General features: G+C 46.8%; 1 protein-coding gene across 2 annotated transcripts in view; it reads right to left on the bottom strand.

Moving 5' to 3' along the window:
* Window positions 1-15,520, bottom strand: part of CORO1C (coronin 1C) — a 61,547-nt gene extending 46,027 nt beyond the window's left edge. Inside the window, exon 1 of one of the 2 annotated variants that reach the window (XM_064521894.1) lies at window positions 13,543-15,520. In XM_064521894.1, coding sequence (XP_064377964.1) covers window positions 13,543-14,980 — 1,438 coding nt within the window. In that variant the 5' untranslated portion in view covers window positions 14,981-15,520. Of the gene's footprint in view, window positions 1-5,757; window positions 5,890-13,542 lie in introns of those variants that run through there. The other variant, XM_064521895.1, reaches the window with a different exon arrangement.
* Window positions 15,521-17,486: the final 1,966 nt, after the last annotated feature.

Genomic DNA, 17,486 nt, shown 5'->3' with positions numbered 1-17,486 from the left:
ACGGGGAGTACATTTAGTGTTTCCAACTAGTATCTGAAGGACCCAGCCTAGCACCTGAAGGACCTCGAGCAAATCACTTAAACCCACATTCCCAAGTTGGAAGCAAGTGTATTGATTTGTTTCACACGGGTAACTGCAAGAAACGCTTGCGACAGTAACTGGAGAAAACATGATGAAAAAAGAGAACTAAATGCCAAGCACATACCCTCAATCAGTCAAGCATTTAAGATCCCAGTATGAAATAATACACGTCGAGGTTTTTTCCCTCGCTTTACCTAAAAAAGTAAGCGGTTTCAAAAGGTAACGCTAGTACTAGGCTGGGGACCTCACCGTTGATTCTTGCTGGTGACTATTTCCATATCAAGTGACCGTCTGCCCAGCACTGCCAGTTCGCCTCTACACCCAAGGGAGAGAGTACTCGCTATGGTTTGAATCTGTTATTGTCTGCTAATCCCTAGTGGGGCTAATTACACCCATTATCAGTTTGTCTGATTGTGTCTGACACAGGTCCGACAGCACCGTAGGGTGTCAGGTGCCCTGTCAGACTTGCACGGCAAGAGAAACCTTCAAAACGTGATGTTTCAGTACAGCACTTTTACATATTTCTGTGAGATAAACAATGGATTTTTCAAGGACTCAAGAACACAGTAACTATGGCAACTATATGCAGAACTAAGGGGATGAAGGGGGAGGGAAGATTAAGTTCCCACATTTCAAAATATTCTGACCAGAGTGATCTGAAATCTAATTTCCCGAGATTACTTACAGCAGGAATTGCAGATGAAGGGTATTCCCTAGGTTCATACATAGATGTAAACAAGGTTTGGTTGGGTTTGGTGTCCCCCCCTCCCGCTTTTAAGAAATTCTGATCAGGCAAATTTGGTGACAATTCAGAAGTGGTTGCTTTAATATTCAGCCAAAAGGAACTGTATATAGATTAAGTATATTCAAAAATAGACACTACAGACAGCCAATACTTAGAGAGGACTTGCACCTATTTTGGCAAGCCACCGAAAACCCATGACCCTTCTTTAAAGGGAACATTTAGACTTAAACACAAATCAGCAACAGTCCAGATGAAAGCTGCTAGCTCATCTTAGTGCACCTGATGACATCAGACTGAACTTTAATCAGTTTAAGTCAGATCCCACCATTATTTTAATTTTATTTCCATTGCTTTTTCAAATTAAATTATTAAAAGGGAAAACAAGAAAAACTAATTATGACGGATTGAGAGGCTCAGCTCAATGTCAAACAGGATCACTGTAACTCATCTGATCACATCTAGCCTCTACCACTCGGAGCCAGAGCTCGAAAGAGTCAGTACGTGCTCGTAGCAAAACGCATAAGTATCATTCAAGGTATAACAACATTTTGATAAGAGAAAGCAATAATGTTGAAGAAGTGGAGCTATGCTTCCTTCCTTTCTCCAATGCAGGCGATTCCACCTTGGTATCTAACTCATTAACAATTTTACCTTCTTTCTGAAATTAGCAAAAGAAAACAGTCCAAATCCTATTTAATCTACTAAGCTCATTCTTGTGTGCTTTCTTGATGCTTGCTATGTACAAAGGCAACCAGAAAGTGTTGCTCCCCTGCTTGCTCCCCCTTGCTTTTTTAAAAAATAAATACATAAATAAATAAAACCTACAATCTCTTTGCTTTTAGCATTAGAAAGTCAGGTCTTGCCTGTCCTATAAGATTCTGAAGATGCCTGGAGAAGCAAGTGACCTTCTGACAGACAAGAGTATGATGATAAGGGAGAAGAGCTTGCTAGTTATTGGCTACTTTTTTCCTCACCTTTAATCCCTAACTGCAACAACCAAGCGACAATTTGGATTAAAAAACAGTATTAAGACCTCAGCAACCACCTCCTCCCCGTGCAGGCAGAGGGGCTCCCACACAGGCGTTCTGCAGAACACCAAAGGACATCCAGAAAACCTTAGACAATCTTTAAAGATAAAGTGTGCACGTAGTTATAGTTTAAATTTTTAGGCCTATTTGAGCACATAGCAAAGAAGAAAAACGGCTGAGGAGCCCATGCTTTACTTGGTTGCTTCCAAACTGAGGAGACCTTCCCCACAGTGGGCACTAGGAGAGCACAGCAGGCTGACAGCCTCCTCAAGAGCAAATGGGGGTTTTGCCCCCTGAAGAGACAGGCACAGGTTGCCATTTTCATTATTTGCCTGTCAAGTTCCTCGCTACCACCTGACCTGCACAGCATGATTTTAAAGCGTTTATAGTATTCCACCACAAAAGCAACTCCCGTTTCAGGAGCACTTTGTGACTTTTTACAGAAGAGATCGCTGTAAAGAGATTACAGGCATCTTATCAGCATTCTTGGAGACTGCATTTTCACGGTAAAAAAATCTTAAGTCTGTGAAGAGTGCTATGGGAGAGGTGTAAAGTAAAATACTCTGAGCAAGCATGCAACAGGGGCCAGGCAGCCACCTTTATTTTATACCATATCACTACCTCAGTTCATATCCTGCCATTTGTTTTGATCATATTTATATTCCTTGCAAAAACATATACATGCTCACATAAATTAATTTACAATAGAACGACAGTAATGATGCTACAAACAGGAAGAATTTTATGGCACTTCTCGTTTCTGATTATTACTGAGGAGCAACCTTCAACGTGGAGATCAGAGAACATTACAGGGTGGCATTTGCTCACTCATTTAGATGCAGCGAGTCACAGTCTCGGTATACTCCGTTATGAGCCTCTGCAGCTGATTTGCTCCTCTGCAGATCACCGGTGCGAGACCCCAAGCATCAGAAGGTCCTCCAGAAGGTCCTCCAGAACAGAGCCAAGCCCTGCTGCTGGGACCGCTTCGGCTGGTCACGGCTATGTCTAGAAGCTGGAGAATTCTGGTGTCACCTGATACTTTACGTGCCCAACACCACCATCATCTTTTAACACATATAAAGTCATGTACTGAACACTTACAACCTCGAAAAGAGACAAATAACCCATTTTTGGTGCAATTACTCGCATGAGAGAACTAGAACAAAACAATTCTATTACTAAACAAAAAGAAGTGGCCCAATAGCAGATTCCCAACTACACTGGCATATCCAACACATCCAGAATAACCACCTTTTCACTACTAGCTTTCCTGCATCACATCAGTTACTCTAAATCTCTTTTTGCCTTAGTTTTGACATAGCATTCATCCCAGCAACGCCGCCATCACCTTCCTTCGTGCACATCATGACAAAAATATCAGTTCATGCTCTACTGGCCCAAAGCCACTGGCATCCTGATTTTTCAGATACGGCTACATAACCAACGGCACTGCAAAGTGAAGCAAGCAGTTTCAAATCAGACCAACTTCACACTTAATAACCAGAATATAGCCAGACCAAAAATATTATGTGGGGGAGGCTACAGGGAAAGAATTAGACGAGAACACAGACCTTTAATTCTTGCTCTTATGCCCTGTAAATGCTTAAACTGGGGCATTTCAAATCCTCAGCGAGTTTCTGTTCTAACACATCCTTAGCGGAGGACTGAGATTATCATAAAAGCCTCAATAAAACAAAATCAAAACAAACAAAACCCTACTTTAAAAATCAAGAAAAAAATGTGCCTGTGAGTTTGCATAAAAGGACATTCCTAGCGCTGGGAGTGGTGCGCTGATGACCTCACCGAGCTGAAAACTCAGGCCAGGAAGTGTTTTGCTCATGTCTTCAAAATAGGAAGCTGGCATCCAAGCTAATTATATTTCTTGGAATCAATAATCAAATTAAGAACAATATCATAAATGCTCTTACAATCAAAATGCAACATTGTGCTTTAATGAGCCATTTTATGAAGTAAGTCATTAACCTCTCGGTATTAAACTTTCAGATGATGCGTGTAACGCACAGTTACCGAGTGCAGATCTCCCGCACTCCTCTGCTCTATCGCTAAGGAAAGCGGATATTTTATCCTTCTGTGCATTCCATTTCACTGCCATTACGCTGAATCTCTGCCTTTCGCTTGGAGCGAATCCCAGAAGTGACAGATGCAATAAGCATGAAGATTTAACTTGAAAAATCCAATGATGTTTGAAAAGGCAGCTCACTAGAAGACAGAGTAATGCCAACAGAGGACAGAAAAGAGACACACAAATGCTGATTAAAGCAATCTGCGTAAAAGGCTACAAATGACCATTGACAATTTACCATTATGAAGTGCTATATTAAAGCAAACACAAAACACATGCTCGCTCACATATACCGGAGGGTGTCAGGTCTTACCATGGCTACTGAAAATACTAAGAAATACACAAAACAAACATGCACTGGCTTTATCACAACAGTGTTTGATTTTCTACCTTTGTGTACACAGTTTTAGCAAACATGGATATTAGCTGCAATAAAACGTCTCAGCAAGTGCATGAGAAATGTTTCTTCTCTTGTACAAAAAAAGATGATTCAATGCTCGCTATTCCGAAGCAAGTCAAATATATCCTCTCCCACCCCACGCACGAGATATCGTCTGCTCTCTCTGTCCATCACACGTTCGGCACGTATGGACACACTCGAGACGGTCTGTGCCTGTTCACACCATTTTCCCACACTTCCAACAGACACAGAGCTGCTCGCCCGCATGTGCCTGTAAAGGCACATGAAGAGAGAGGATAACGTCACGTAATTCGGATATAACCTGGCCTAAAATTAAACAAGAACTGGTGCTAACAAACGGAGAAACAAGGTGCAGGCTAGGATATTCAAAACGTCACTCTCTTGGCCTTGCTTGCGCTCACCCACACGCACATCTGCTCGAGCAGGCTCAATGGATGCACTCAACATTTGCAGTACTGAAACTACAGCTATTAAAAAAAACCACTAATGCATATCGCTTATCTTTAACAATAAAACTGCAGTCAATCAGTTTTACTCTTGCTTCCAGTCAGCTTTCAGTCCCCCCCCCCCTTTTTTTTTAATCTGTGCCTCATGCACAGCCACAGCATCACATTGTCTGCATCGAGATACCACAGTCAAACGCTTTGGCACTTGCAGGCTGGAAGTATTTCTGCATATTACGAGCTGAGAAGAAGCTGATTTTTTACAAAGTAAAATAAGCAGCAACCTTAAAATTCTGATCTTTAAGGTGCTGCTATTAAACCAAAGTGGGTTTTTGCACAGAAAAAACAAAGCCTAGGAACATGTCACACAATTCAGGACTTTTTATACCTTCCGAGCGGGCTCGGAAGAGCCATTAATAACGGCGTGACACCTACCGGGGCAACACGACGAGTGCAAAAAAAAAGAAAAAAAGAAAAAAAACCCCTTGAGTCATCTTTTGTCCCCTTCCCCCGGCCGGGCGGCACCGAGGACGCGGCGGGCACCGGGTGACACCCGCCGGCGCCGCACCGGGCTGCGGGGCACCGCCGAGGAGCCGCGCGGAACAAAAGGCTCCCGCGGCGGCTCGGCTCGGCGCGGGCACGGCACCCCGCCCGCCGCCCCCTCGCCCCGCTCCGCGCCCGCGGGGCCCGGCCGCAGCCCCCCGCCCGCGCGGCCGTTATCGGCCCTCGCCAAGGCGGCGGGGGGGGGGGGGGGGGGAGCCGCCCGCGGAGAGGCGCCCAACGGCCGGAGCCGACAGGGCGCGTCCGCCGCAGCCCCGCGCCGCGCCCGCCGCCGCCCCGCGGGCACCGCCGCCGCCCCGCAGCGGGCCGCCCTCAGCCCTCCCTCCCTCCCGCTGCGCCTCAGGGCGCCGGCCCGCCCCCGCGCCGCTCCCCGGTTCCCCGCCGCCGCCGCGCACCGCGATCCCGAGCCGCCTCCCCGCGTCCGCTCCTCAGCCCGGCGGAGCCGCCGCCGCCGCCTCCTCCCGCTGCCGCCGCCGCCGCCCGACTGACCGCCGCCGCGCAGCGGGGGCGGCAGCGCCGGGCGAGGCCCCGCCCCTCCCCGCCGAGCCACGCCCCCCGCGCCCCGCCCCGCCCCCGCGCCGGGGGCGCCGCCTCGTGCTGCGCATTCCCGGCCCGCCTTGCTCGGCGGAGGGGGCGGGGAAGGCCGGGGTGAGTGGCAGCCGGCATAGCCAATGGCGGGGCGGCGCTCGCTGCCTCGCGCGCGCTCGCGCTCGCTCTCCTCCCCCGCCCACGTTTGCTCAGCGGGGGCGCGAGAGCGGGATGGGGCGGGGGGGGGGCGCGCCTATATAAGGCGCGCAGCGCGCGGTCACGGCAGTTGCCGCTTACCGGTAGTGACAGTTGGGCGCGCGTGTTGCCGCCAACCTCCCCCTGAGGGGAGCCGAGCCGCAGCCCCCATCCCATCCCGCCCCACCCCACCCCGAGCGCGGTTTCCCCCTCAGACCCGACCCCTTGCCCGTTCCGCACCCTGCGGCCAGTCCCCACTGCTCCCCAGCCAGGTTGAGCCCCTCTCCTCACAGGTTTGCCCGTGTCTCGCCTGCCCCTCTGCCCTGCTCTGTCCCTTCCCGGTGCTCAGGTTTGTCCTTCTGACGTGCCACTCCCCGCAGTGGCGATCCTTCATCCTTTTCCCGTGCTTTGGATACCTAAGGCACAAGCAAATGGAGAGCGGTAGGCGCTGGCTAAAGAACAGGGCCGTTGTAACAGAAGAGCGAATTAAAATGCTGATGCAATGGATGAAATGCGAAGAGCGCAAACCGGCCGAGCCCCCAAACGGAGGACGCTGGCATCCTTGCAGCCCAGCAGGGTCTAGCCAGCCTCCGCTCTCCCACCAAAACACAACCGTGAAAAGATCCAGCGATTCCACAGTGAAACCCATTCTTGAACAACGATACCTCGTTTTGTCACGCTGACCCGCTGGGTCCTGCTGGTAGCGTGGAAAACAGCACTGCCAGCAAAACGGTGACAGAATGAGAACTTCAGCCTCTATTACAAATCACACGTCAATGGGTGAAGTACAGGGCAGTAGCTGACTTAAAATCAAAGATTTGCCCTGCTGCCATAGGAGTAAAGCCACTTTTGGGGATGCTGGCTTATGTGGCTGTAAAGAGTTTCTTTATCTCTGCTTCTCACGGAAAGAGGCTAACAGAATAACATAGTATACAGTGAACAGTAGGAAGCTTAGTACCTGTGCAGCAAATATCTCAAGGCACCTAGGATAACGTAACTTCCAAAGACCATGTGTTTCTGCTCCTCCAGGGAACATCAAGCACAGACAGGTGATACTCGATCATACCCATATCGCTCAGTATTTGCCATACATGGCCAAACACAAAGTCTAGTTCATCCTCCTTACATGTTTTGGCTAATATTTGCCAATTTGTTTCCATGTCCTTAGTTGCTTAAGAGGCCTGATTTTTCAGGGGACTCGCACCCCCATAACTCCCTTTGTAATCATTCAGCGTTTGGAGAAATGTCTGTAGCGATGAGTTAAGAACACCCTCTCCTCCCCGAAACTTCTACAAGACTGTAAACTATCCCATGTTAAGTGATAGATGAGTGTTAAAACATGCAGAAAGCCTCTCAGAGATATATTTGCCATGAGTTTGCTGGTCTGACTGGAATACAGCTGATGGAAACACCAGATGCCACAGGAGCTCCAAATTAAACAGACAAATGTTATTTAACGTTTGTTAAACCACGACACATTTAACTACTGCTTCAGCAAGCAGGAAAATCTCCCTTGTGTACCTAGCAACACCTTGATAAAAGCTGATACACCCAAAGATTAGAGCTGCAAGTCTGCATCCCTGCTATGAGCTGCCCTTCAACACCAATTACCAAGAAATTGCTTTCTTCCTTCTGAAAGTCAACCTAGCACACTTGCTCTCCAGCCTCACTCAAATAATCTCTTTAAAAAGAGAAAATGAAAACAAAGGCAGTCTGGCAGCCTCTGAGCAGAATTGCAGGTAATCTTTCATTTAGTGGATTAAAAATTGTGATTCATATTTTCCGCGCAGATACGTGACTTACTGAAGGTCACGCAATGAGTCAGTGATAGAGCTGAGTGTCTTGACTGCCAGTCCCATTGCCCATTTTAAAGTCGTGCATGTGGGTTAAAATTTTGTAAAAATTATTAATGCAAACATATAAAACTGTACTCATAACTAAAAATAATAGAATCTTGCATATGTGTAACTCCTCCTACCTCAAAGCAGTGGGCAAGTTTACAATGATATTTTAGGTGGCAGCTGATGCTCTACCCAGGTCCGAAGAAGATAGCAGAGGTAGCAGTACCAGCACTACCAAAACAGCTTAGAAAAGCAACAAAGTAAGATTTTTCCATCCATCCAGAAACAGAGTGATATTTCCTGTACACAGGACACAAAATGAAATTTGTCCCCTGAAATCTGATTGAAACAATCCTTTCAAAAACTGCCACTTGAATACTTGGGTCCTGCTTTTACATTTTCTCTGAAGGCTACTCCAACAGTGTCACTTTCTTGACACATCAGTGGAAGAGTCACTTGGACTGACTCAGAAGGAAATGATACCTGCTGAATTTTCACTAGTGCTTTATTATATGCTTGGATGGAAATGCTCAAAAGAGCACTCAGATTCTCCCCTGGTTTAATGAGCAGTTTAGATCTCAGTAGATCACCATACAAGGTGATGAAGAAATGACATAAATCTCAGGATGAAGCCTTCAACAGCAGATAAAGAACGAATAAGATTTTTTTTAATGCTCTGGTTCCAGCCTAAACAATAACCTTCATCATTTCAGCAAAATAAAATTATTCTAACAAACAGTGCTTAAATTCTAGCCAGAGTGATGTTAGCATAATAACATGCCAAAATATATCACATATTCTTTGTAAAGAGAAATAGCCTCTTACCAAATTCTTCTAGGTAGAAGGAACTAAAAACAAAGTTTGTGCTTGCATTTTATCAACAGTACCATGCCTGCTAATTTAATTCTGCAGAAAGGGTTCAGAGTTTATTCAGTATATTTCACTAGTTTTATCTATCCCTCATATCTTACCCTCTACATTTATGCACAGTTGCTCTGAACAGTCTGTTTCATAGCCTTTATACAGAAGCAGCACCATATTCACAGACTCCACCGCTGAAGCTTACGTCAGCAGCTAAATTTAGCTTGCTTGCAAATATGCATCTATTCCATCACTGCAATAAATCGTGCTGGTTTGTTCCTATGATGATTTTAATGTGCCTTAAAGGTAGTGCACGCATTACCCCACAGCCTCCTTTGCCAGTGCAGTGTTAGTAGCCCTAGTTTAGAACAAGTGAAGACACAGAAGTATCTAAAGGTACATGGATTATTTGCAAAGGTCTGGACCACAGCTCCTCTTTATCTCCTTGGGAGATGCAATATTTAGCACTGCTGGAAAATCACTTCACTTGCCGTATATCACAGCACACATCAGTCACAGAACTGGAAACAGCACCCAGGAGTGCATGGCTGTGGGTGAGCCCCCTCCCCTAACACCGTGTGGGCTCTATGCTAAAATACTAAGCATTTTAAGACAACTAAATAAGACATTGAAATCTACCTTTCATGGAAAACAGTGTAGCATACACTGTTTGCTGGAGAGACTCCAGCAGGAGCTGAGCAGTGCTCCACGGGAGCTCCTCAGGGCAGGACAGATGTAAATGCCTGAGGCTCCTCTATCCAGGAGAAATGCTGGTGGCTTTCTGGACCTTCAGCTGATATAATACAACTTGGCTTGGTATCTCTGAACAGTCTTAGACAGACGGCAACCCAGTCATTCAGGACCAGTAAAGTTACTTGAGGGATGAATTTGCCTCAAACATTTCAATTTCCTTAAATCCTCATTGCTAAATATATTCTGAATGGAGGAAAATGGCTTACAGAGGTTTTAGAGAGATCAGCAATTTAAAGTCCTGTTATTTTGCAGCTTAGCTTCTAAGTCGCGCGAAATGTGCCAGACATGACAGTTTCTCTCTCGGACTTCTGGACTGCGGACACCCCCAGGTATACAACTTTCCAAAACATTTGTGACCACTGTTTATCTACTTATTTCTTGAAACCTGTTGATTTATTACTACATTTAAATAATGGAAGGTCAGATTGCAGTAGACTGTCTACCTGAAAGTTGTGGGTTTTTTATGTTTCTTCCCCTAGTTCCTCATGATTTACATACACAAGACCAACCTCAGCAGTGTTGAGAGGAACTGCTCCCACTGAAATTGGTGATGTGATCTTACATTTCACTTAACGCTGTTGGAATATAGTGGTTTTTTTCTTTAATGCAGAGAAATCTATCTGAACTGACTGCAATGAAAAAAGACCCATTTTCTAGGCATGTAATAGCGTTAGATTACTCTTGCTGCCTTGAAATTGGTGATGTGATCTTACATTTCACTTAACGTTGTTGGAACATAGTGGTTTCTTCTTTAATGCAGAGAAATCTATCTGAACTGATTGCAACGAGAAAAGACCCACTTTCTGTGCATGTAATAGCGTTAGATTACTCTTGCTGCCTTGTTTTCTCAGTGTGCATTATGCACATATTGAACAGCAAGGGTAGCTTTATTAAACTTGTAACACAGCCTAATTTTTAAGGGACATTTCAGTGATTATCAAATATTCAGCAGCTGTCAAGATAACATTGTACTAACAGCCACCATATAACTGCTCTTGTTTATGGTTAATTTTATGTATTTTAGACAGGATTATGCAGTTTACATAACTACAGGGAAACCATAACCCGAGAAAACATTGCCTTGTGATCTCTTCACCAAATTTAGCAAAGTGTTTATTCAGGGAAAGAGCAAAGTCTGTTTGGTTTGGCCTTATTCGATCCTTGGCCAGAAAGGGGAGCTGTAGAATTATGAAATGATGATAACGAGAGCAATACATTCAATCAGATTTTAAAAATAATAGCTATAAAGGGAGAAGTGCATAAGCGTATTTAAGAGCATGTGGCAGGGAAGAAAGATGAATATGTGAATTAAAGCATAAGGTTAGGAGTCAGAATTCCTTAGTTTTATTCCCGAATCTGCTCCACCTTGCTGTGCGATATCATACAAGTCACTGCTCTTTTTCCAGACACAGTAAAGTGAGGGTCATATCTCAAGCCTGCTCCCCAAACGGTCATGAAAACCTGCTGTGGCAAGCAAGCACTTGTGAGGACATTGTTTATGTAATACTCGAATTGGATGGAAGACGCTGGAGATTGATAGGTAATAATAAATGAACATTAGGTCAGGAGGGTTATTAATAATTTATATTATTGCTATTAATGATTTAAAACACATTTCATAAAGCACATTTATTACTATATAAACACACTCTCATGCATGTTATATGTAGTAATGTAGATGTCACACACATCGCTACCAACTTGTGTATAGGAAAGGCACAGAAATACATGCTGCCTGCGGTTTTTACAGTGAAAGGAAAGCTCTAATTAAATTCAAGCTAGTCTGTTTCCTCATATATTTTTGTTATCCGTAATTATCCGGGATCATGAAATATATTTTTTCTTGTTTTTCTCCCCTATTTTTGCAATAAGAGGGGGGATGGATTTCAGTCCCAATACCTAATTAAAATGTTGGGACACCAAATAAAAATGAAGCAATTAGTTGCAACAGATGGGATTTTCTTTGTTGCTATCTCCACTATACCAGCTGATTAACTAGGAAGAGAGAGACAAGAAAGCAGAACACAGAAAATGAAAAAAGCAAGCTGTATTTTATTTACAAAATGAATATCCTGGGGTTGACACTTCCTATCATTCTGAATAGTAGGAAAAAAAGCAGCCAGGCACCACATAAAGAGCAGGGGCTTTGAGCAGCGATCAGTAACGTGAGGATTGGCGTTGTGATTCCTGTTGCATTCCATGTTACACTTATCACATATCCTAGTCTTGTCCTCATCATTCAACCAGTTTTGAATCCTTTTGTCATCTTGTCCTGTTTCTCTCCCTGCTGTCTAGGATCAAGTTGGACCAAAGATGCTGGAAAAATCAGAGGTATAAAAAAAGGAATCAAATATAAGCAAGATCTCCTTGTTCAGCTAGGCAACATGAAGCTTGGGCAGATGCCTATGTGAAAACAGATTCATTTTTTTAAATGGACAGCATCACAGATACGGCAAAATGAGACATTATTCCCACCATTCGTTACTGCAGCATTTTCACAGTTCAGTACTGGAATAGATTGTCTTGACCCTCCCTCACTATTTTTCGGAAGAACAAGTACATAAACATCGCTCAGGAATTATTAGTTGCAGCCAGTATAGCCTTAGGGATGAAACATGATTTCTTGTTATCCCTTCTAACCCCACTTTTCTGTAACTTCACCTATTGCATCCACCTGCTCTCCTTCTATTCCCTACAAAGGATGCGTGCCTCATTGCTGATGAAAACATCACTCCATCTGATCTGGCTGATTAAAACATGCCGTATCAGCTGTACCATTTAATCAGACAAATCTCCCACTCAATGAGGAGTGGAGAGACTGGGCCTTTAGAGTATAATCCAGACACCCTGATAATAGCCAGTGCTAGCAATGCTTCATGTACAAAGCTTGACTCTGTCAGACTGCAGATAGTTTGCAGTGACAAATATTTCACAACCCTGTTTCTTTACCTCATGGGAATGACAATGTGACTTCAGATACTTCCTAAGAGGATAAGATCTGTTTCCCATTGCTGCAGGCTTTGTGTTATCACTGACACAAATGGAAACTGTGACAATGTTCATATTTTGACTTGGTTTCATGACTTCTCTGGTTAAGTGTAATTGACAGTATAATGTACCCAGCATGGTGGGATAATCACACCTATTTTTTAAGTGAATATGTTATTCAGTTCAAGGTTAGTATAGATTTCCTGTGCCTTAACGTGTTTATTTTCCCTTATAAGGAAATCCACAATAACCAAGCAGATCATCAATAAACAGAAGACGCAAGTTAACCAGCATGGGTCTCCAATGTCCTTGCAGGATCCAAACTTTCAAACAGACACTCATTTCTAATCTCTCCCTATTTCTGCATAACTCTACTGTTTTATCAATACAATTTTCAACAAAGTGCATTTATCAATAGTTTTTCAGTGAAATAGTTTCCAAGTTGATGTCATTCTCCTGAAAGACTTATTCAGCTAAGTCACAATGCAGGAGAAAAAGAACCTAAAGAAAAGTAAAGCCTCCTTTTATACCAAAATTAAAATAAAGTCATACTGGATAGAGAGACAGAGGCAAATAAGCATAGATGAAAGTTGGAGAAAGTATAATGTAGGCACTTCTCCATTGCATCTATTCATCAAAAGCAATACAGAAGAACTCCTTAGTACACTTATTTACTATTCAGGAAGAGTCTTCACCTACCAAACCCTCTTTTCACTAAACAGCTTCACTGTAAGAAGTATTTTTACTAGACTGCTAGTAGATTTGTATCGATACATGATTTTCTTCCTACCTCAGAGACCAGAGATCTGCTAGATCCCAATGTGTCTCAAATGGATCTCATCTGTTGCTTGATTATTGTAAAGCAGGTATTTCCTGAAAAGCTTCGCAATACAAACTCGCGTCACTATTCACCTCTCACCTGCAATCTGCCTTAAATTCAGCCTTGAAATACAGCACTATAACCCAGATGAGCATTTTGCAAGCCTGCCTGCCAACTGAACTGTCACACCTCACCTTTTCTGGCCGTGCTGGGCGGTGGTGTTGCTGCCTTCCCCTCTGGTGCCTTATGCTTTTCAAAAGTTTTCTTTGCGTCGGCAACTTTAAGCACTTTCTCATCCTCCTGATCCTTCCTCCCCTTCCGTTCCTGCTCCTCCGGGCCCCCTCCTCCTGGAATCCTTCCTCCAGTGAGCTGGTCCGCGCCGCGCTCGGCTGCAGCTGCTGTCGGCTTCTTGGCAAGCTTTGCCGCATCGCTGCATTGCTCCAGCAGCACCTCTGTCATTGCCATACTCTTGCTAATACTTAACGCCAGACTCTCTTTGCTGTGGGACCTGGCTGGAGGGGCTGGCGGGGTATTTTTCTGACTATACAGATCAAGTATTCCTGCATCTGCTTCACCTCCGAGCTGCTCCCAGCTCTCAAGGAGCTGGCTGCTGTTCTGCCTTGAAAGCTTTTCAGTGTCTCTAGCCCCTGAAGCACAGTTTGCAGCCGCAGAGACCATTATCTCAAGGCTCTTCACAACCTGCTTATCTTTCTCTGGCTTCCTGACTGGATCCTCTTCGCTAGTCTGACCGTTCTGGCAAAGGTCTGGAGAGTCGTCGGTCTGAGGGGCGAAGTTAAACGTCTGCCTAAAGCTTTCAGCTGGCTTGCTGCTTTCTCTTGGGACGTGTGAAACAGATGTTGTCGTCTCCTGTTTGTTCTGCAAAATGTAATCCATTAGCATGGCATTTCGCTCAAAGCTATCCGACCTGACTGGGACGCTCGGTTTATTTTCCTCTGAGGGAGAGTTCAATGTCAGTTTATTAACTTGTCTGTTCTCTACGCTACTTTCGGAGTCCGAACGGCTTATCTGCTTCCTCAAGGTTCCTTGGAAAGTGTTGATCATATTTACATTTGGACTTGCTGCCTTCTCGTTCCCTGGGTAACCTTCCTGGTGACCGAGCTTTTTCTGAATCAAAGGTATCTTGTACTCTGTCATTTCCCACTTCCCTTCACATTCGGTTTCTCCCTCCTGGATCAGGCGTCTGTATTCACTTTCCTCCAGCCTATACACAACAGGCTTCACCGTCCTGCTGGTACCTGGTCGCCTCTGGCCAACCTGTATTTCATACACCTTTGGAGAGACCCCCCCCTCCTCGTTTCTCCTGCGCGCTTTTGAAACAGCATGTTCTTCCAAGCACGGCTCCTCGGCCACCGGCCCCCGCTGCCCTCTCTCACGCAGGCTTCTGCTCGTCTGTAACCTGGCAGAGCCGTGCGGCTCACGCTCGGGGTCCGGAAGGTTACCTCTCTCCATCCTGTGCCCCAGGCCCTCCTGGCTGAGCTGAGTCTTATCTAGCAGAGTATAATCTTCACACGTCACTTTGGGGGTTCTCCGGGAAGGGGTGCAGTCTCTCCCATTTGCCTTACTTGTGTCATCCAGTAGATATCCATAGCACTGCCAGGTAGAGGCTTCCATGGCTGGGAGCTCGGGTACCTTAATCCCTGATCCAAAGGCTTTGAAACTGGCCAGCCAAGATTTCTTCCCACCTTAGGTCTTGACAGACTTTCAGCACCGCCTTCTCTTCCCCTCACTACTCCGCGAGACGGAGGCAGCTGGGGAGTCTCCGTGCCTGGGTCATGTGAATCAGCGGTTTTTAGCCTCATGGCCAGCCGAGATGGAAAACGCATGTTGGCACGATGCAGTCCATTCTCTGCGGCAGGGCAGGATGCTGCCTCCTAACACAGCAGCTCTCAGAGTTGATGCCACACTGCTCCCTCCACGCATATATCCCACCCGAATAACTGTAAATGCATCCCCCAGCTTCTAGCTGGCAGGTCCACAGCACTTTACAGGCAGGATTCGTTACACGGCCACATCTTCCTTCAGGGACTCTCCCCTTTCCCCCAACCTGTCGCAGCGGTAGCTCTCTATGGGTCTACGCAGCAGTTCTCTGCGGCTTCCCTTTGATGCTGCTGCATCAGCTGCAGCCCATCGGGGCAGGCTCACCCTCTGCCAGCTCCTCCGTGGGTTTTACGGAGAGCTTGAAAACCCACAGCCATGCCCCTGGTGCCCTTCTCTCCCCTGCACCGTGCTCCGACACGAGACCGACTGTCACAAACGCTGTCTCCAAACGCTCCTTCCTTGGAAGCAGCGTGCGGTGCTGACGCCGGGCCTTGGTCTGGATCCCAGGGTAGCTGGGAAAGATACTGTATACACAAAGTATTTAGGGCAGAGACAGATTGGCTGGAATTATCTGCAGGAATATGTTATTGTTAAGTGAATTACTGTGACACAAAAAGTATTCCCGAGATAAACAGAGAAGCCCAACGGCAGCCTCAGAAACAAGCTTCCCTTAAGAGACTCCAAAACATAAATTACCAAAAATCCCTACTAATGTGCTGGGCATTTCTGCAAACAAACCTTCATGCAGAAAGTTCCTCCCTCCAAATAATAACTCTGCCAAACAGGCTCCTGTAAATTCTCCGGCAACAGCGGTGGAAGGGAGGGGAAAGTGAGAGGCTTGCAGGGCTCTAATCCGTTTATACACAGCCCTGGATGCCTGACATTTCAGCAAGCCGTGGCACCAGCGACCGGCTCCCATCCCAGCAGCTCTTCCCCAGCGCTTTGCCTTTTATGGTGCACGAGGTGCTGGCTGCCCTATTTGTATCTGCTGAAGAATCCCGAGGCGGGATGCAGGGAAGTACCTAGACGGTCCCTGCAGACAGGGCAGCAACTGCATGGGCACCGCGGCGACGGTGGACCGGCAGTGGGACCGGCGTGCACGGGCCCGTGCCTCGCCCCAGCGCCAGCCCGGCGAGGCTGGAAGCAGTGCCTGAAGGGCTGCTCCGTTCTCAGCCAGCCTGCCGCAAAATACTTGCTACCCCATCCGCTCCTAGGCTGCGGGCATCACGCCGATGCTCTGCGGGGCCCAAAACCCTGTGCTACCCACGGACCAGCGGCAGGCCAGGGTCGCTGGTAGGAACCGGCCTCATCCACAGCGTGCAGGGACCTGAGCACGTGGCCTACGCGCTCCAGGGGCTGCACGGGTGACTTTTGGGCCACAGTCTCCTGTGGATGGACGGTGCCACCGCTTCCTGCCCTCTCTGTGCAAAATGCTCCAAAAGACAGGGAGGGAAAGACCTCTGGCCAGTGCCAATGTGAAGAAGTGAGAGAGCCGACTTTTATCCTCGTCCCTATCAGCCTGTGAGCCAGCCAGGCCGCTCTGAGTAACACTTATCAATGCACATTGCAGAGCTGCTCTGCGGTGAGACAAAACACTGTTTGTTACTGCTGGAAGTTTCAAACCCGCGCTGAGGCTGTCCAAAGCAAACACAACCGCTTCGGCAGGACCAGGGGCCAGCAGCCCTGCACCCAGGGAAGAGCAGGGGGCTGGAGATGCTCCCCCGCTGACGCCGTCGGTGACAAGAGACCCTCTAAGCGACGATCCCATCAGCGGCCCTGTGCCATAACTGTACCGTAAAGAGGACGCGCTGGGAGCCAGGTGGGGCGGCAGGTACACCCCATACCTGCTGCCCGGGCGTGACTTCCCTCAACACGGCGTGATGCAAACACGCTCATGTTGTCACCAGAGCCCGGGCTAAGGTACCGCGCTGGGCCACGGACGCGTGCTCCGGCTCCGGCCAGGCGGTCTGTCCCTGTTGCTCAGCGCTGCTCAGTACCAGGTGGAACTCGATCAAGGAACCACTTGGTTACGAGCCTTAAAGCCCCTGGAAATGCAGAGGACGACAGGAGAGAAGTGCTCCAGTCTCTGCTGGCCCGTGATAGGAGCCACCAAGAAGGAACGTCATCACCAGGTAACGTTAACTCCAAAGCTGGTTACGAAGCACTTACTATTTTGCTGGTTTTCACTTAGCTTGGAGAGGCTGGATAGGAAATACTGAGACAGAGGCATGCGCAGGGCTGGGCTCTATGTAGAAAAGGAGCGTACAAGAGGAGAGAGATTGTTTTAGAAAAAGAACAA

This window comes from Dromaius novaehollandiae, chromosome 17 (genome assembly GCF_036370855.1).
Source record: "Dromaius novaehollandiae isolate bDroNov1 chromosome 17, bDroNov1.hap1, whole genome shotgun sequence".
In the NCBI taxonomy this organism is placed as follows: Eukaryota; Metazoa; Chordata; class Aves; order Casuariiformes; family Dromaiidae; genus Dromaius; species Dromaius novaehollandiae.
The sequence above is the reverse complement of the archived record's forward strand: the minus strand, read 5'-3'. Positions and strand labels throughout refer to the sequence as shown.